Source organism: Phalacrocorax aristotelis, chromosome 8, assembly GCF_949628215.1.
Source record: "Phalacrocorax aristotelis chromosome 8, bGulAri2.1, whole genome shotgun sequence".
NCBI lineage: Eukaryota > Metazoa > Chordata > Aves > Suliformes > Phalacrocoracidae > Phalacrocorax > Phalacrocorax aristotelis.
In genome coordinates this window covers 32,125,459-32,146,944 of record NC_134283.1, presented here as the reverse complement: position 1 = coordinate 32,146,944, position 21,486 = coordinate 32,125,459, and the positions used below count along the sequence as shown (strand labels likewise).

General features: G+C 37.5%; 1 protein-coding gene across 11 annotated transcripts in view; it reads right to left on the bottom strand.

The window, feature by feature from the left end:
* The window catches only part of MATR3 (matrin 3), a 28,031-nt gene that overhangs the window by 5,006 nt on the left and 1,539 nt on the right, over positions 1-21,486 (bottom strand). For 5 of the 11 annotated variants that reach the window (XM_075102241.1, XM_075102246.1, XM_075102242.1 and 2 more), the window contains exons 2-12: positions 12,658-13,727; positions 8,114-8,175; positions 7,546-7,587; positions 7,184-7,287; positions 5,952-6,004; positions 5,343-5,468; positions 4,609-4,734; positions 4,250-4,420; positions 2,843-2,974; positions 1,292-1,335; positions 434-824 (exon numbers count right to left, since the gene is read on the bottom strand). In XM_075102241.1, coding sequence (XP_074958342.1) covers positions 434-824; positions 1,292-1,335; positions 2,843-2,974; positions 4,250-4,420; positions 4,609-4,734; positions 5,343-5,468; positions 5,952-6,004; positions 7,184-7,287; positions 7,546-7,587; positions 8,114-8,175; positions 12,658-13,548 — 2,142 coding nt within the window. In that variant the 5' untranslated portion in view covers positions 13,549-13,727. Of the gene's footprint in view, positions 1-433; positions 825-1,291; positions 1,336-2,842; positions 2,975-4,249; positions 4,421-4,608; positions 4,735-5,342; positions 5,469-5,951; positions 6,005-7,183; positions 7,288-7,545; positions 7,588-8,113; positions 8,176-12,657; positions 13,728-20,244; positions 20,305-21,486 lie in introns of those variants that run through there. The other 6 variants (XM_075102248.1, XM_075102247.1, XM_075102251.1 and 3 more) reach the window with 2 other exon arrangements.

Here is a 21,486-nt window from a genome sequence, read left to right as displayed (position 1 = left end):
GAATTTTGTCCAAGACTAGATCAGCCTCAAGTCCCAAATAACTAAGTGTGAATGGCATTGTTCTGTTGCACTCAAAAGAGTAACTACAGTCTCATGAGAAATGGCTTAGGAGAAGTTGTTCCTGGTTACTTACTCAAAAAAGGAGTGAAGAGAAAGGCAAGAAAAACCCCAGAAAGTAACATGGTTAGAAGGCTACAAGTTAGCAGTTTCTGTCAAAATAGGAAGTGATTTATAACTGATTCCATTTGTACACTGCATCCAACAAGATCTTCCATTTTCTTCACACGGCTTTAACACCTGTTTCTCTTCAGACAGGTGTGCCATACCTGTGCTTTAAAGGCTCACAGAAAAAGATCTGAAATAGAATGTACTGTGGTGTGCTATTTAAGTTAGACACTGTATTCCACACTCGGGTACCTTCCTGTATCATTACCTTTTTAAGCTTTTTCTTTGTTGCTGGATTGGCCACAACATTCCCCTCAGTTTTTAGGGTCACATCATCAGCTGTGTCCTTTTTTTCTTCAGTAGTCACATCAGCTAAATTGGCAACATCTGCATCATCTCCTGCTGAGCTGCCACTTTCTAACAGTGCTGCTGCTTCCTCCTCATCCACTAGCAGCTCATCTTCAGATTCAAGGAGTAAACTAGGCTCATCTTGGTCTGCCTGTTCACTACTTTTAGTGCCTGATGGCTCAGCAGCATCATCTTGTTTCTCCTCTTTCACTTTATCTTCTACACTGCCGCTTTCAGGTTTCTGAGTAGCATCTGTTTTAGACTTCTTATCACTTGGAGAATCTTTGCTGTCTGGAGAGTATGTTCTCTTTCTGTAAAGAACAAAGAATACTTGCTTGTAAACCTGAAGAAAGGCCAGAAATTACTAAAAAACAAGGTAGGTTGTATTTTTCTAGACAAGCATGAAAAAACTGTGTTTTAGTTCAGAAAATGGAAGGTTGAGGGAAACCCTGACAGATCCCATTCTTCAAATATGCAAGAGGCTGCTGCAAGGAGGAACTGTCCCTAGAAGACAGGACGACAGCTCGTGGGTTTAAACTGTAGGAAGGCAAGGCTAATTAAGGACTGGAAAGATTTTCTGAGGAGCCTGAAGAGGCTGTGAAATCTCCATCATTAGACGGAGAGGGTAGGTGGCATATTAGAAACAGTTAATCTCAGGCCACAACAAACAATTTGATCTCAGAGCTTGCTTGACTTCTTTTACATCATTTCTATACTCTGGATAAAGTATTTTCATATTCCTTTTAAACAACATCATGCTTTAGCAATAGGAAGTTACCTAGTTTTATCCTTTTTCAGCAGCTCAACTCCTTTGTTTGGAATCTAAAATAAAATTTAAAAAACTTGTAAGTGACAGTAGAGTATTATTTATACAACTGTTGCAGCATTAATTCAGACCAGACAGTACAATCTAGCCAAGCACTTCCAATTACGTTAATCCACATGTACTCTTTTACCATGCCCACCTACCAACCAGTTAATAAACTGCTGTTATGTTAGGACATTACCAACCTAGAAATCCCACATCTTTACCCACAGTAATTAAGTTATTCAATACAAAACAAATGAGATATCCTGCTCCAGAAAAAAATCATATGCAATTCCTCTTTTGTTTATGAGCTGAGACGGTGCAGTGCAGGCAATGGCACAAGTCAGTGTTAATCTATATTCCTCTCCCTATTGCTAACAGCAGGCTACATGGAAAGATTCTGAAGACTCAAATGATAGAATCTCAGAATCATTTAGGTTGGAGAAGACCTTTAAGATCAACACTTATTTAGGAGTTACTGAATAGGAAAATTCCACTTGAATGGTAGCAACATGGAAAACTATTCAATGCATTAGTTAAGTATTAGAATTTTCCACAAAGTGTTGGGTTTTTGTGCATGATCACATGCAATAGTATGATTTCTTCATAGGTCACAATAGAAAGCTTACATTATTTTATGAGACAGCCTGACAGTTCAAATTTCTCTTGCTTTTCTACCTAGTATCCTAGTCTGATGGACAATGTCTTAAAATTGCAAGAATATTAGCCTGGTGTTATGTCAAAAAAAAAAAGCTATCAGCCAACCCTTCCCTCGATGTGAGCTGCACATGCAAATGTACAGTTACATCCTAAGTTTTGACAAAGCTTATTCTAAAAAAAATAGATTATAAGACTACATCTATCTAAGTAACTAAGTAACTATCTAAGTAACTAAGTTGGGGTTAGTGTCCACAGAGATCAAAAAGCTTTATGGTGATAATGAAAAAAATTTTGGATGGCATCCAACACAGGAAACACATTCTGTTGTAATACTTCATAGTTTAAAAATGAGTCCCTAATAACATTTTGTCTTTGTTCTGTACACAAGAGTACATGTACAACAAAATGGACAGAACAACCAGCAGCTGTGGAAAGAAATACAAAGAAATAAGCACACAGTGTACAAGTACATAGTTCTCCCACCCAGCTTGATTTTACTCACTGATCATTTTCGGGGGGGCGGGTGGGGGGGGGGGGGTGGTGAGAAAAAGAGAACCCACATTATAGAATGTTCTAAGTGGAGAGATTGTAATTAAAATCTACACTAATTACTCTAAAAAATCTGAATTCTGGTAGTAGTTTGTTTTTTTGTTTAAGCTGAAAGGAAGTTCCTTTTACTTTGTTCTAGGTTCTAGGCCTCATAACACCATACATGCTAAGTAACTGCACTTAAGTAGCCAGAAAATACTAAAGTGAATCCTTCCATTTTATAAGTGGCATTAAATTCTCAATAAGAAATAGCCATCTTCTACTTCACTTTACCCCTTTAACTACAATTAAAAAACTAAAGACACTACTTACCCTTAACACCAGTTTCTTGTATTTTTCAGATAAATCCACTTTCACACATCTGCCTTGGAACCAAAGTGCTTTGTTGGCACAATGCTCAACCATAGCTAAAGCATCTTCTCTGGTCTCCATCTCAATGAAAGCCTGAAAAGATTAAAAACACATTAAAAACAACTATGAAATACACAACACATTTGCAGGCAAAAGGACTTAAAACACAGCATTTCCAAATGCTGAAACAAAATTATGCTGTATCCATCTTCTCCAAAGTAGCCATACGTGTTAAAATTTACCAAAGTGCTCTATATACTCCAGCTGTTGAACTCAGTAATATCTGTCCCCCAGAAAGTTCTGAAATGAAACAACAGGAATTTAAATAATCTGCAAAAAAGGTAACCGTAAAGTGATTCCAAATAAAAAGTGTATGGTCATTGAAACTCATTTATTTGGTGCTTAAGTATCTGGGAATTCCAGGGTAGCTGAGAAACAAACCCAGTATTTTGTTTTTTCCAAGAGAAGCCTGAAACAGAAAGGCAGCAGCTGCTGGTCTATAAGCCGCCCTGCTTTGTGAGGTGTTCCTCTAAGAAACAAGCCTATGACACACTAAGTTTGCTGAAGAAGCTTTTAAAACCACATCTGGGCTAGAGTATCATTGGCAGATACAAGAAAGCAGTTTCTGCATCCACCTTAGACAGCAAAGGATTTTATTTTTCCAGTGAAATAAGGTCAGGGAGGACTTCCTAGGGGTCATATAATAAGTTCTAGTAATTTTTTGTTCCACAAGTGTAGCATTAGGGGATTCAGGAACTCATCTCTGAGTAAGTGCTGGATTTTCCTATTTAACCCAAGGGAGCAACAATCTGGGACAGCAGAGATGAAAAAAAAGTTAGAACTAACTACTAAATACTTTAAACCCCTGTGTATTTATAGATACCATGTACACGCACATCCGAAGCATTTTACTAAATACCTGCAACGCACTATCTTCTAACTTTTTTTTAAAAAAGTTAGAGCACCACAGCAGGACTGCTTTGGTTTAGTTTTAATGAAAAACAAAGGGTAAACGAAAGAAACATGTAATAATGGAATGTATCTGTTCATGTTTCATAGGTAATTTTTTTCAGGCTTAATAGAAGTTCCAAGACTCCTAGACATCTGCATAACAAAAAAAAATTAAGCCTCAATGCTAAATATACTGTCTTCACAGCTGAGGCTTTTTTTTTTAAAACAGCTCACATTACAGTAACATTTTGCAGTAAGCTAGAGAGCAGAACACCACCTACATAGTCCCCCAATAATTTCCGTATCCATGCTAAAGCAGAAAGTCTACACATGCACCGATTAAAGGCATGTAATTTCTTCACAGTTAAAAACCTTAGTTCCAAATCTTCACGCATGCATGTTCCTATGGTCAGTTACCTGGCTTTTCATTCTCATGAGTATGTAGTTCTTAATTTTTCCATACGGTTCAGCCAGTTTGAGTACTGCGTTGTCAGAGTATCCTGAATGAGGTAAATTGCTGAGGTGAATCACACGACCAAGCTCTGGTTTTGGCGGCTCAGTTTTTTGGTCAGGTTTACCCTCAGGTTTCTAAAATTAAGAGGGAATGAAATTTTTGAAGAACATACCACATAAGATATACATGGGTGACTGTCCCTTCATTAAGCTGATACAGCTGAGAAGTACATAAACTAAGAACAACTTAAATGCAAGAGCCTCGTAACACTGACTGCCCCAGATTAAAATAAAGCAACGTTAAAAAAAGCAAAGCATTTTACCTTTATTCTTTTGTATTTCTGTGATAAGTGGACTCTGACTGGTTTACCAAATACCAGTGCGGGGGTTGTTGAATAGTACTCTACTGCAGCCTGGGCATCTTCAGTGGTCGACATTTCAATAAATGCCTGAAATCATATAAATGCAAATTACACACATTCCTTCAAGAATTAGTATTTGTTTAAAATCTCAAGCTCTTCTCTACAGCTGCATCAAAAATGAAAATTGCTTTTTGGTTACACCATTAACTGACCTGCAGACCTTGGCATGAATTTCACATACTTTATTTAGGTGCATAAACAGAACTATTTCATTTGTTTACTTTCCACCTAGATTTGGATTCATAACATTCAATTGCTTCCTGCTTTTTCTCTTCTATGATATTGGCTTTTTCCACACTTCAAAATATGACACACTGTATAGTACAAACTAAGACCAAGTAAGCTTTCAGAGAATATGAGAACATGAACAGAATTTGCAAGCATAGTGTATTTGAGAAAGCTATGAATGACGAACAAGAAGGATTTGTTAACAATATTTAAGTTAAAATGCAGTACTACAGCATTTCTGGAAAGAAACACACTAATCACCCTTTCTTTCACACATGTGACCTTGGTGACGTGTGTAATCTTGCTTGGTAGCTGAGCAAGTCCTTTTACAAAAATTAAGCTCAGACAGTAAGCGTACTGAAGCCACCAAGCAGTGCCAACAGCAGTACTAAAGGGCCTAATCTTACCTCATTGATTTTATTTAGAATCAGGTGATTTGTAATTATTCCAAATGGTTCAACAAGCTGAAGTAGCTGATATCTCAAGTTCTTTCCCCTCTGGAAATCCATGATGTGAACAACTCTGCTTGTTTCCTGTGGAAGACAAAGCATGCATACGCAACATGAAAAGAAAATGTGTTATCAGCTAACCTAAAAATAAAGTCTGTCAAGGCTCTGCGTTACTATAATTTTTAAATCTTCAGTAGTATCTAGAACAAGATGCATAGAGAAAAGGCACAGAACCTCCAGGGACTTGCACAGAGGAAGATGCCTGCAATGCCGAAGTTGCCTTTCTATATGTTCATGTCCTACAGCTTCATTGAAAGAGAATGTTTAAAAGAGGGCCTCTACAGTTTTGGAACAAATATTTTGTAGAGTACTTGGCACAATGAAACCTCAATCTTCTTCCAAAGCTTCAGTACTTCTAAACAAATAAATCCTAAAATCTTTCAAGACTTTTAAAGACAATCCATATATTCAAAAGTATCTTATGAAAGCAAACAGAAGGCATATTTGCATAAAATTGTGTGGTTTTTCCTTTTTTTTTAATTAAAGAAAACAAACTTTAATACTAACCACTCTGCCCTTTTGCATGTGTCTCGGTCCTTGCATATTTCCATTTCCAGCTCCTTTAAAAAAATTAAAAGGACAAGCAAGCTTAGTTCAACCTGTGAGACTGCTATTAACATGTTCTCCTTACAAGTTCTTATGAGATAGAAATCACTTTAATACTACACCAGAATGATGTTGTGTTTTAAAATCTAATTGTTATTACAGCCTGAAAAGGCTGTTCGTTTATTTCAAAGCTCTTGTAACTTCAGGTCCTCCTTCCTGATCATTCTGTTCAGTTCAATGTTAGAGAAAGAGCTGCATTTACTGATGTGCAGAAATAGCAGAGAATAAGTAAAGACCATTGAAAAAAAGAATCTCTCCTGTTTTAGAGTAAGATTTGCCATAGCAAAATGTGTCCATACACAAACAATGTGAGATCTTTTTAACCAAGATACACTTTTTACAACTGAGCTTTTAGGCATAAAAAGAGACTCCTAGTTTTGGTTCTAAAACACCACCAATTCTATCATAATGCCCATTTTACTAAGGAACACCTGAAAAAAGCCTTTTAGATAGTTTGGCTCAAAGTCAAGTTTGAGATGTTTTGAAAAATTAACAGTATTATTTTAATGAAATTAAGTATGACTGCATCTATCAACTAAAAATTCCTTCAAAGTGTTATCAAATCTTGTACTCTGTCAGGATAGCTAGGTCAATTAACTAGTTTTGCTTCTTAGTCACTCAAAAATTTGAAAGGTAATAACAACTTCAAAGAAAGTGACAACTGCAGGCAAGAATCTGATTCCTAGCCTGCCTTCCTGTGAAGAGGCAGCTTGCATGATTGTTCTATCTTCGCCTTTCTCAGTTCCTATTCAAATCTATTTGCCAAATTAATTTGAAATTAAGGGGGAAAAACACTTAGGACACTGAATTCATCCAAGTTTCACAAGAAAACCCACTAACATGTAGCTAAATGGAAGACAACGCAAAAAAACTTCCAGACAGGAGAAAAGAGAAATAAAACACAGTTAAGAAGCCAACTATATAACGTGGCTGGTAGTTAGCAGATGGTAGAAAAGTCAAAGTGTGGGAACTGAGGATGAGTCTTGGGCTAAGGAGGGACTAATGTATTCAGTTCCACTGCTCAGAAAACTGAGTGTTTCGGTTTTTTGTTCTAAAACGCTGATAAATTAAAACAAGGAAAAAAAAAAGACAAGATCTTAAGTCTTGTAAAAGCAGGTGCCTGTTAACTTTACCTCTCGGCCCAACAGGAGGTCCTCCAAGGTGAAATGGAGGTGGTGGTGGTCCCAGAATTCCTGGTGCAGGGTTTGTGGATTGCTGTAACATGAAAGGATCACCCCTAGAATGAGAAGAACACACACTTTCATTTTAAACCAAAAAAATTTGAAACTTTCATTCTCAAAAAAAACCCCTAATTTCTGCAGGGCATCCAAGGAAAAATCAACTTTGGCTCCTTTTACTGCTGTTCTTCAGCCAGCACAAAACAAAAGGAGGTAACCATTTGAAGAAAAGGAGGTGCATTGTTTCACATAAAATTTGAAGAACAATCTGCTTCAAATAAAAAATTACAAATAGTTTAAAATTTATCACTACTTACATTCCATGTCCTGAATCACTGTCAGGATTCCATTCTGGATATCTTAAAAGAAAGAAGAAAAAAAAACTAAGAAAGATACAATCTCATCTACCTATGGAGTAGTTGTCATACAAGCAGCAATACCTTTACATGTTAACACAGATAATATACATGGTAACACTGCCCACTACAGGACCACTACAAGAGACGTGAGCAGTACCTACTGACAGAATAAAAGTGTTATCCATAATGAGAAGCCTCCTACACTACATGTAACATTTCTGCCAACTTATAATACAAATTGCACACTGTTTTACAACACAAATTTAGAAGTTGGTATAAGTGACTCGTAAAAAAAAATTACAATAGATTATCAACTCCTAAGATCCAACTCTAAAAATTGCATATAGATCAGCACGATTCAAGTTATGAACAGAGATGCCTTTTTTGTCAGGAAGATGCTCCAAGTTGCATGTTTTCACTCCTTACAAGGCACAGCATGTTTTCTAAACCTGCTTTATAATTGACCACTGTTTAGTTGTGCACACCCTCATGCCACAGGAATGTTTACTGTACTTCAAATTCGTACATTTCAAGCAGCAGCTGACAACGTCGACTGTGAGTCGCTCCATTGATATGATGGTTCCACTCCTGCAGCAAAGTAAATAATTAAAAATTAACAGCCACATATGGCGAGCCATTTTTAACAAAATGTTGTATAGTGCAGTATCTTCGCTTCTAAGGTGAAGTATCAGAGATACATACATAATGACATTTCTTTCTGTAGTGCTTTAAAGAGACACTGAAATTGGACCTACCTCAACTCCTAACCCGGGTAAAAAGGTGTCTGACAAAAAATGTCTTGCAATCTATGGGCTTGGTCCTGCCTCAGAGGTGCAAAGCTTACTATGGGATAACCACTACAGCACACATGCATATCATTGCGATCTCAACTTTTAGAGCTGGATGCCGAGATTTTTTTTTTCTTCACTAATTTTAGAATTTCCTCCACTCTCTCTGCTTCATTCCTCAGACTTTTAAAGATTAATGTGAACTAAACACTCAAGTTTTTAGAACCATAAAGAAGCCAAGAAATTGCAAGGAATTCAGAAAGGAAAGACTAAGAGAAATGGAAGTGCATAGCTAGGACAAACTACAAGTCAAATATACAGGTGACATAAAAATATATGACCATTTGTGGGGAATCATCAAGGGAAAAAAAAAGGAGATTTAAATCAAGATGGTGCAAAGGAGGAATAATGGAGTTAAATCAAATCAGCCAGGTAAAATTCCTTCTGGTTCTGGCTTTAGAACTAGCAAGGAATGAGGGCTTTTTACTTTTTCTCTGCAGATTGTTTTATTATGGAGGGAGTTATTTCAAGGAGAGAGAAGGCATGGGGACTCCTCCTTTATTGAAGTATAGAGTGCCTGATCTCTGTATCCTTACATTCTTACAAGTAACAGCACTAGTTTGTGCTATATTTGCATTTGTAAACTGACAGAACTTCTGAAGTTTCACTGCTGCACGTCGGTGAGTCACAGTCCAATTTCCACTCTGATGCTCTTCAATAAGCAAAGGGATCAGCAGAGACATATGGGGCAAATTAACTTTAGGTTCACAGAGGAGCGAAGGGGAGGGTAATTACAGATCTTTGGTGGGCAGTTTAACTGAAGGTTTTCTCTGATTGGCTACATTTTCAGCTGTGAACACATGTACTGCATTGGCCAACTGTTTTATAAGTGTCTTCTTACATGCATATTTCTGCTCAGCACCCACAAATGACTTTTTCCTAATCTATCATCTTCCCTGATTTTTAGTTTCTGCCACACTACAGCCATCCTTCTGGATACAATGAGGTAATCCCGAGGCTTACTGTAGTGTCTCCATATGCTAAATGCCTACCTTGTACTTTCACAAAGGAGAAAAACCTGGAGTTAAAGTCTCCCATAAAGTACTGTCATTAAGCTATGTCCCAATATTACTCCATGATATGCAGAATATAATGTGGAGCAAGATGAAACCTTCATTCATTTTATCAAGAAGATGTAAAATGAGAGCACCACTTTTTCTTGTTAACTGCACAAGATGTAGGCTCTGCAACTATAAATTAAAAAATATGCTGGCAATTAGGATGAAAAAAACACCCAAAACCCCAAGCAAACCTACCTATGAAACATTCTATTCTTAAAACCAGAAATTCTTCAGTTTAAAACTTGCTAACAAGTTTCAGTACAGAGAACAGCCCTTTAAACTCTAAAAAAATCCTCTAAATTTGGGTGCGCAATGTAAAGCCTCAGTGGCTGATTCTGCTAGATATACCATGCTTTGAAGCTGTCTTAACACATAATCTAAATTATAAACTAGAGCCAAAGTTCGGGAGATCTCATTCTTGTTATATTTCAAATGCTTTTAAATTGGCAAAAAAAAGAGGAAGATCTGACATATATGGATTTTTTTCCCCCAGGGAAAGTTTTCAGAACAGCAATGGCTGATTTACATTTTTAACCTTTTAAATACAATTCTTACCCTGGACTTCCCTTTACTCCCTGCCTCTGCCCAGTCTGAAGCATTCACTCCTCTGAGGTTTCAGGGCACTAGGTATTTACAGACACTAATTAATATGAATGCCCAAAGTTAAGGTAGAGAAAATCCAAACTGAGTTTCTTAAAACTCAGATTACCTTTCCCCTCAATTGATGGAAGCAAGAGGACGCACTGTACTTCAGAAAATCAGGCCAAACTTAAGCACCTAATTTTAGATAGCCCTCTATTAGGGACACAGCTATGTTCTTCCTTTGAGATGTATCACTGTTTCAAGTGTTAACCTCCAAATTCATCTGCTCATGTTGCACCAGTTTCTTTGGCAGGGAAGACAATCCCTTCACATCTAACACCTCATTCCTTCATAAAGGGATCAGGATTGACAAAATGCCTAAAAAACATGGGGCACAATTTACTTCACAATTAGGCAGAAAAGAAACTGGGTCTTAAAATACATACACATCAAATTAAAGAAGCAATTAAGAATACCACCAAAAAAGAAAAAGCAGGCGACTAGTCTGTCAGTTTAAGTTACACTAAGGGTGTTTAACCCCTTGCTTTGGCTTAAAATACGCATTGCTTTATCATACACTTTTAAAAAAAAATCTTCTATATTTTTCTTTGGAGGTGAGGAAAATGATTTTGATACTGCAGTCATAAGTTTACATTGTCCCAGCCAAGAAAAGCATTCCCTTTCTGCTTTCCATAAATTTTGGTTCAGATTTGATAACTTTTAAAGTTAAGTTCTACTTGATTCAATTTTGTGGGAGGCATAAAGTAAGAAATTCTGTAACTGTTAGGTATGCAAAGCAGAGGAAAAAAGGAGAGAAAGAGAAAAATTCTTGGGTGACATGATTTCTGAAATTAGGAACAAAGCCCAAACTTGGGTCATAAGAAACAGAAGATTCAATCTCAAACATTTTATGGTGTACTAGCACTTTAAGTGAAAGTATATTCCTAAAAAAACCAAACAGATGGTTTTACATGTCACAGAAGAAGTCAGCCACTTAAGTTATGCTGTCAAAAGAATTCGGTATTTCTCATACCTGGAAAGATATTTCATGTTGGATATCCTTTCAATAGATCTTCATACCAAAGCAAACTAAGAACCACGAGGCTTTAAAATAAAGTGCTAAAAAGAACCCTACTTACAGGATTACTGGTTGCCATCTTCAAGGGCCTCAGAAGTTTATGTTTTCAATCTAACCAAATGAAGTCCTTTTATAGAACTGAGCATGGCATCTAAACTGTTAACACTTAAAACCTTTTAGGAAAATAATTGTAAAATTCAGGAGACAAGAAACCCGGATTACTGTGCTTATTTTATATAAAAAAAATAATTAAACCAACACAAGTTCATAGACTGTCAGATCAGCTAGAATCATACAGTGTGTGCTCTAAACTGGTTTAATAATTTCTTTGCAGGGACAGAATAACTCTCGTGTTTCAAAAAGATTAGATGTACAGAAGCAGTGCTTTCTGAGAGGTAAACTGTAAAGAAACGGTTAGTAACAGCAATTCACATTATATCAATTACACAGTAATAGCATGTATTATATTTTCAGTTGAAGGCCTTCAAGCTAATTAGCCACTAATTGTGACAAGAGGGGCACTGTATTAGCCAATTAGCCAATTAAATTGCCTAGTATACTGGAAATCAGCAAGATGAGTAAAATTGGAAAAGCCGAAAGTGAGAAGGCTCCGAAAATAACGTCTGAATAAATAGGCCATTTTGAGTAACCTGCTACCTTTGCAGAGAGTTGAACTTCTCACGAATAAACTAAGAGTGAAGTCTCAGCATAACCGAACATACCCGAAGATCCACTCTACGGGCGAGCCAAGTAAAGAACACTACTAGGAACACAGAGCAGGATACTGCAACAGCAGACTGATTGCTCAGAGAGTCTACAGGGATAGATGCAACATGTGACAATAAAAAGTGAGTCTGAAGTGTCTAAGAAAGTTGTGAAAAAGGAGAAAAATGACGACAAATTTCAGCCATAGTATGAGACAGAGTGTTAAAGTGAAATTAAAAAGGCAAGAATGAGCTAATCTATAACGTGGCTTTTACTTTTGCAAATAAGTTCCAGGGCTCTACATTAACTCTTTCCCTTTGGACAGGGAAAAAGCAGAACTGTGCAAGAATGCATCTTAACTATATATAAATCAGCAATCAAGACAGATGTGGAGGAGAGCTGAAACTAGCTTCCTGAATAGCACAGTAGATACACTGCAAAAAACCCCCAAACCAACAAAAAATAAAAAACCCACCCAAAAACTGCTTGAATGCCAGATGTTTGTGGTTAAGAGAACATGTAGATGTAAAATATAAATAAGATATCCCAGTAGATGATAGTTGTTTGACTTGAAGTTACGCAATCTGGGCAAACAAAATACATTAATGTAAAGCCCTGGTTTACAATGTTTGTTAACAATTACCTTGCAAATAAACCAAGTGCCTTTTTCACTCTCAAACCAACTTTCAGATCATTTCAAAAGCAACCAGGCTACAGAAATAATTAAAGAAATAGGTAAAAACAGAACAGATACTACAACGTAAAGGAAAATAGAAGCATCTGGTGCATAACTCACCTTATTAGAATGAACTGGCATATCACATATAGAGCACAGATGGGGATAACCCTTCGGTAAGAATCCATGGAAGTCTTCAATATTGCTATTTGGAGGAGCACCTCTCTTTTTCTCAAAGAGAGATCTCTCAGGACCAGGACCACGACCCATTCTGTCATACTCACTGTCAAATTTATGATAGTTATGCGAAGTCTCACCATAAAAAGATTCATCCCTACACCTTTCTCCATCTCTTAATCTGTCATCTTCATAATCCATTCTGTCATAATAACCAGATTCTTGAGAACGACTTCCATGGTCATAGTCAACCACTGGGTTGAGACTAGGACCACGATCATCAAAGCTATCTCTTCTAAAATGCCTTTTTTCTTCCCAATCATCCCTAGGTACTCTGTATGGTGGTTCCCGTGTGGATGATCTGCCATCTCTACCATAACCTTCTTCAGCTCTCCTCCTTTTAAGTTGTAGAAGGATCTGAGGCAAGTTTTCAGGAGTAATCTTGTCCTCGGGATAGCGACTCAGTTCATCTAAGTCTCTAGCAGACAGACCAAAGCTGGCCAAAATGTTAGTGGCCTGGTCTGCGTCTCCACGGTGCTGAGAAGACAAAGGGAGTGGACCTCTACTTCCAATGTTAAATATAGACTGCAAATTATGGGAAGAGGTACTACCAGAAGACAGTGCACTATGAGATCCTTGTTGGTTCAATGAAGAACTCATTCCAAGATTCATTAAGCTAGCAAGGCGTGCAGTACCCTGGTTCATCCTTCCAAGAGATGCTGGCATATTTAAAGACTGGGTAGCAGCAGCAAGAAGGCCTATTCCTGCAGAGAGGTCACGCCCATGACCTTGTGAATCCCTACTCAGAGATGACTGCTGGAATGACTTGGACATTGTAGAACTATAGCTTGTCTACTTTATGGATAAAAAAAATTTGTTCTTTTTTATAAGATGGCTGAAAAGAGAGCTCACACTAGAATGCTAGGCAAACTTCACTTCAAAAATGGTAACGCCAAGAAAGAGGATCAATAATGACTGCAGATCTTCTTCAAGCTGAGAAACACCAGACAATTCTGTAGAAAAACAAGCAGTTTTAGTCATAAATCCCTTTAAACAGATGCAGTTTTAAACTTATGCATCATGTTGATCTAAAAACATTAAAGATCTCAATCTTACAAGGCTTTTATTACATAACTTAACAGATTCAAGAGGTACCCAGAACCTACATATATATTATTTCAGATAAAAATACAGTCATGTTTCCTATACATACTACTATTCTACAAAAAGCTACTTTCATACCAAAGACAAGTGAGTTTCAGAAGTTTGGGATGTCTAAAAGCATCTAAAGTTTAGAGATCAAGGCTTTTGTGCTAGTAGTTAATGGTTTTGTTTATACCCTATGTTACTGTACTGTGTCTATGAGAAGACCACAAAAAACTGAAGCCCACAGAATCCAAGATGACTTTGGCATATAATACATATTTGAAAATGAAACCTATACCACCACAGAATAGGACGAAAGGAAGTTAAAAGTAACTGAAGTTTGGGCAAAAAGTTTCTGCTGTAAGATCTGGTAAATAAGATCAAACATAATATTCAATCTTTATGCAGTAAAATTCAAATTACCGATGTGAAGACAGATGTGAACAAGAAAAGTTTTAAATTTTGCAGGAAGTAAACAAGACCTCTTGCTCAAATTGCAGTTATACTGATAACAGCACTTCAGAAGTGATTCTTTACTCAGTTGTGTTGTAGCCTGTACTCTCAGACCTCAAGCCAAACAAGGTCAGGCTTAGTAGTGGGATGGGAGACCCATGGAAATCCCTACTCCTGCAGAAAGAGACACTAGGTGAGTCAGGAGATGGCACGACTCCCCCAGCCAGCCCTGCAGGACAGCAGTATCTGCATCTCTTACCAGCATACTGCTTTCTCCTTGGTTTAGGTCTGACACTTTGATACCATGACCACATGTGGTAGTTAAAGATCCTAAAACAATACTTGTAAGAGATAGATACCTGCCTTGTGTCCCACTAAAATACTAACGTCATATTTAAATACTTGGTTCAACTGCGTTTACTTCAAGTTTTAACTACACAGTGTATCAACACCCACAGTATACTTTATGGTGCAATAATTGTATCTCATTAAATGTTTGATTTTGGGGTTGTTTTTTTTTAGTGCAGAGCAGAAATAAACTGTAACACTTCTCCCCATACTCTTTCAGCCTTGGGATAGATAAATAAAATTTAAAGCAATTCAACATGCATGAAAATATTCCACCAGGAATATGCTGTTCTTGGGTCCCCGATGCAGTAAAGCCCTTTCAAATCTCTGCAGAGTAGTTTTGCTTCTCCAGCACCGCCACTCAGATGCATATAAAATACATCACTTGAAAAAGAAACAGGCACAAATTGCATAGCTCCAGATGAAATCGGCTTCTAAGAGAACAGGTACATTTGGGGAGGAATGGAAAGGACAAAACGAGAGGAAGGATTTTCCCTTGAAGAGACCAGTTCTGCAGGAGGCAATTTCTCTTGTACTGGAAACAGAAGAAAAAAGGTCAAGGTTATGAGCACGTCTCTATCCCAACTGCCTACTCAATCCAGGGCCCTGTTTCAATAGCCCCAAAAGCAGCTTCTACTTTAAGCTGAAAAGCACTTGTTAATTATGCATTTATGTAGAAAAATAATGGATTCTATGAGAGATACCTAAAGGACAAAACCCACACAGAACTCCATCTTTGCAAAGTAATGGCTTTATACAGTTTGCTACATATTCTGTTATCAGTACATCCAAACTCATAATTCAGCTAGGCTTTTAAGATCTACACACACTGGAGTCAAAATAAGCTTAATTGTGTAACATTTGGTTAAGAATAAGAGATTGAGAAACATAGGTATGAAAAAAAGTTTAAAAGTATCTGAGGCAGAAGACAGAAAAGCTCTGCAGAAAGCTTCAGAGAAAAACAGTAAAACAAGAATATAGGGAGAGCAGATGAGGCATATTCTAAGCAAGATATCCGGGACAGGCTGACTACACTAAAGAACACCTGAATAGAAAGCATTTAGGAACTATATTGTAAAAAGCCAAAACTCTTCTGAGTTCAAACATGAGAGAAACACTAATATTCACCTGGGTACCATGTTTTATCTTACATGCGTTCAGTAATCTTCAAAGTACTTTATGACAGTTTTACAAGTTAATCCTTACTCCTTCCATTTTTACATATAAATTTCCTTCTAGTTCATTCAGGCACTTACAGAATGGTTTGAAGCTGAACTTAATAGGTTCTTCACAAAAATCAGATATTCCAGAGGGCTTTACAAACCAGACCCTGCCAGCAATTCAGCAGACAGCCACATGGGTCAGGAAAGGCATGGTGCGTCCTGCTGTTAATGCAAGGACCTGCGCTATTCCAGTTTTCACTAAATCAGGAAAGTTCCCCGCTCTTCAAAAATACCCTTTCCCTTTGAACAGATGCTCACTAATCCTCTTGTCACAATTTTGAATTGGCAGTTCATTGTCTGCTGCTCTGGAAGGATTAGTGGAGAACAAAACCCATCACATCCCAGACCGGCGCAGATCTGGGCTGCAGAGAACCCGATTACATGCCATGCTTTGACCCCACATACACAGGGAGGTTTTACCTAACCAAGCATACCATGCTGCTGCTGCAAACACCCACAGAAGAAAGCAGCAAATGGAGAAATAAAAAAAGGAAAGATGGGGAAAAAATGGGAGGAGGAAACAAAGAGGGACAATCTTACGAAAAAGCATGAAGTGGGACAGTAAGGCAACTGAATGATGAAGACAGCTGGTGTGCTAGCCAGTAAACTACCCTACACCTCATTAGGCATTCGAGCAGAGCACTTACAGAAACTAAGTTTCTGAGTTATCCTCAAAAAACACTATTTATCTCATCACTGTCACCTTGCAATTGCTGTTGTACTCTACTTCCAACCGTTCCCGTCTCTTTAAGATCAGATGAAGGCAACAACAAAACAAGGTGGGTTAAGAGCTCTAAATATCATACCACAGAATGTTTAACTTCCACATGGTCAGGTTTAGTATGTGATTCTAAGACAGCATTTCTTGCGCTGATCACTTCTGAAAGATTTCATGTCAGTATCTGATAGAGACACATTCCCACGGGCTAATGCCAGCTTTCAACAAGTGCATGTGCCATCAACTGAGTCACAGCAACAAGATGAGTATGACTGAACAAAGCTGTCTAAAGATCCAGACGTGATTTAGCTGAGTTGAAAGTGTTAATTGTTCTTCATGTAATTTCAGCTATACTGGGAACAGAGAGGCTTTCAGATATACATTTTTAAGATATTTGGACAGAAATTTGGCCATATTAAGATTTGAAAATATATACTATAAAGCAATCTTGAAATAAGTTGAAAGTCAAAATGCAACTAGATTTCTGGACAAATGTGGACAATGAAAAAAACCCATTTTATTTCTACAAGTTGCAAAAGAGTTTTCTGTAAAGGCAGACAAAAATAAGAAATTTGAATCCTACAGAATACACTGCTACCAAATAAAGGCCAAAATGAGGCTGATTTTCAAACACTATAGAAGCTTTTTCTTTTTATGTAAAACTGATTATAAACTCTTTTCAATAAAACTTAGAGAACTCTTGCTCCACATATTTATTTTTGTTCCTGAACAGTTTAATTCAGTGAATTTTTGAGATACATTTATCATGCCGAACATGATAACCTTAGATTACCACCTTTTATGGAACACCAGTAGGCTGAAAATGATTCCCTAGCTCCCTATTCCTTCTAACACTCTCAGCTTTTTTAACCTGTGCATACATATTATAGCTCCAATATTAATCTTGTTCTTAGAACAACTCATCTTTTATCCATTCTTCTTCCACTATTTATAGAAAGCTCTCAAAAATTAAGAATAACTTTTCACTTTCTATTCAGTTTCACTTTCACTGCAAAAAGAAAATTACTCAAAATACATTGAATTTAATCAAATACATGCAATCACGTTACAAACGTGAAATAATCTGCAAGCTGAAAAACAAACCCTCGGTTTGTAACACAAGACTTTTGAAGACTGTACACCCTTGGGAAAAAAGTCTCAAAGAAGTTCCGCATCCACAATCCTTGATCTTTGGATAAAAATCTACAGATTTTCCCTTCTCCTCCTTTACACATTACACTCAGTGCAGCAATCCCTTTTGCTGCAACCTATTCTGCTGTGGAAGAATTCATATGCTCCTTGGCAAAACTGTCCCCGACACATCATGGTTATCGATGGAAGAGATCTGGAAGTTCAAGTGAAAAATTTAGACAGAGAGCTCCCCATGCTGCTCTTAAAATAACAGTAGTAAAACCAAGAACTCACAAGGAAATTAGAAGCAGATGTTATCTAGCTACTGAATGACTGAGTGTAAGGGATTTGAAGTCTACAGGATTACTTTAACTTGGACAATACAGAAAAGGCCACTCTTTCCAAAGGCAAAGGGGGAATTGTCTAGCAGCCTTAAAGAAAATGGAGATTATCACCCATTCCAGGTACCAGTATTCAGAGCAGTTATTTAATATTGCTGTTTCACATGCAAGAAAACAACTCATCTTGTTCAACTGACCCTCAAAGGTCACGACCTCAAAAATTTAAGCAGCACCTGGCACACTGGATGCACACGCTGTTTTTGTGCACAGATTAGACAATCTGTTTCAGGCCTTGCAGAACAACTGGAAGAGTTTCATTTTTTAGGATTACGGTCAGCTTCATCTCAGTGATTTGCCTGATCAGAGGAACAAGGCTGAAATCTAGAGTCGCTGTGACAGAGGATTGCTTCAGAACAGAGAAGTATTACATTTGAAAGAGACTTACTTATAAATGTGGAATTAAAATAACTAGTTTCGCAGTAGAGATTCTTAAAAGTACTTACACAGTTTCCCACATCTGAATGCAGAAAAGAGCACTGTAAAAGACAAGACACTGATTTCCTATTTCTGCTCATGATAGAATTTAATAAATTCAAGCATCCTTTTTGTAAGTGCATGGAAAAAAGTGTATTTATTCCTTTACAGAAACAACAGAAGTGAAAAAAGGGTCCAAGGAACAATACAGAAAGAGAAGAAAAAAGTGTATTTTTAGAAAGGGAAAACAGAACCAAGCAGGAACATACAGAATAACTGCTGTCACGTGTACTGACTGCTCTATACACATGATTGCCTCTACAGCTCCCATGCACTCCTCCCTACTACTTGTAGGCCCACTCTTGTCACTACCTTCAGAGCTCTAACTCTACAACAAGATGGAGGCACAGTTTCCAGCACCTACGAAAAGCTCCGTAAAGCCATTAAGACTTGGTTCAACAGAAGGGATCTGGTAAAAACAGTCACTGCAGAATGATGTAGGATCTTAGACTGGAAGCTCTGGTAATAATTATGTTCGTGCACTTGGCAAAGTGAGGAGACAATCACTCATTCGCATCAGTTTTGGAGATGAATAGCCTCACAGGCACCAAAACTCTGACAAAAATCACAGAACATAATTATTTCTAAAAAATAAACTGGTCGTACATAAAGAGATCCAAAGATAGACCAGATCAGAGTTAATCAGTGTAACAGTGAACCAATTTCACTTTTTTTTTTTAAACCAACACAGAACACTTCCATATTCTGATGTGGTAAGTGATTAAAAGCCTTCTGACTAATCAGTGAATGTAAGCCTGCCTCTAGGCATTTCCAGAACTGGGATAAAAATCACATTCTTTCCGAGCTGAAATCTTGCTTGAGGTTGTGGAAATGTATTCTAGCTGCAGCGAAGAATCAAGGGACTGTTTTAGTGCTCAAAATAAAAACTCTCTTGTTTAAGTTATGACTACACAATATGGTACTTAAACACTTGCAAACTAAATTAGTTCAGAAATAGTGTGAGGTATTTACTTTTGTATTCAAGAATTGTTGACTCAGAGCACTGAGGAAGAATGCAAGTAGCATAGAGGCTACAAAAACACACTCATAAAATAACAAGTAAACTGAATGGAAATAATTACTTCACAGCTTTGCGTACAACAGCTTCTTCCCCACTTTTTCATTTGCTTGACTGAATCGCCCAAATTTTCTCATTTGCTGAGCTACCCAGAGCACCATTAAGTATTAGATTACAAAATATCTTTGCATGCACCGAACTCTCAGCAGAGACGTGCAACTCTGAGAAGGGCAGTAAGCAATGTTTACTCCATTAATTCCCACCAAATTAATAAGCATTTTTATTTATAAAATGGAACAAACCAGGTGGCAATCATATCTCAGTTGTATGGCTCGTAATACCACAGATCCTTAATTTCATTTAGAGCCTCAAAGACTGACTCTTCTTTGCTCCTCCTTAATTGGTTTTTAGTTTTAAAACCTTTAGGAATATGGATATTCACATTTTAAGGCTGCATTTAGGAATTTCTCTTGGTTCTTCTTCCCATCATTTAGTGCTGGAGTGTATGTAACACCTAGATACGTACAAGACACTGGAAACTGAAGTTTTCAATACACAGTAACTTCAGATAGCTTCTCTAGAACAAACAAAAAAGGCTCGTGACATTGCAAGCCTCACCAGAATCATTAGGAAGCAACCAAAATTCTTGAATTTGTTGCTCAGGTTTCATCTCCTTACCTAGTGCACAACACAGAAGTGCAGATTTTGGGTTACCACTGAACACACGTATGGACAAGGCTCAAGTTCCAGTACCCTCACTCAAATCTAATCATTCTATCCAATTCAGTAATAAGTCATTTTGAGTGTTTTTTTTTAATATAAAATTCAAGACAGAAGTTAACTAATTTCTCGATATACATTAAAAATGTTAATGTACATTTCACTACGTTTTGGAAGAATATAAGATTTTAGTATATTAAAGTTTTCAATGTATTATCACGTTTCAAAGTTCAGGAAGATTAAACCACTGGATCAACAGATTCCTTATAGAGAAATATCGAAAATGCCCACTTTTCCTCTTCTGGGGCACGAAAACTACACCGCCTGCTTTGAGAGACTTACATTTTCAACAAGAATTGCTCCTTTCTTATATATTACTTTAGGAAGTCAGGACCACCTACAGTTTTAAAAAAAAAAACTGAAGAATTTAAGGCTGAGAAAAAACAATAAAGACTATTCAAGTGCTTAAAACAGCATTAGATACTTTTTTCCCAAAGGTATGCTTTGTGGAAAGGAAAAAAGCCACACATAGAGGCTATATCCACAAAGAAGGATATTTTCAGCTTTCTTTCTACAGCATAAATACTTCATTTATCAAAACAAAACAGTTCTTCAGGTTCCCAGAAAGTTCAAGTTTTGCTTATTTTCAGCATAGGTGAACTTTTTATCGTTACTTTGACTCTGGAAACAAAATGTGTACATAAAAACCATAGAATGCTATTAATCCACCACAGGAGGGGAAAAAAAGAATAAATCCCGCAGCATGGTTTGTAACCGCAGCCTAAATAAATGAAAGTGAAACTGAGTAGAGAGAGGAGTCAAACTGATGCTTTCCCTGACAGAGTTCTTAAAGCTCTATTCATTAATTCTTAATGCCAGATAAACATCAAAACCCGTAGTTTTCGAGACTAAGGGCTTTCAGAGACGGCTGTTAAGGCAGCACGCACGTCTGTAACATGCTGCTTAGCTTCCGAGTGGAGGTTTTGGGGGCTGGGGAGGGAAAGCGCCGACCCTGAGGCCTCCGCTGGAAACAGATCCGCTAGCGGGACGCCCCGGCCAAATTACAGTCGGCGGGCAGAGCGCGGTCCTAGCTGGGGTCACTCCTGAGAACACGAATTACGTGCCGGAACACCGAGCGGC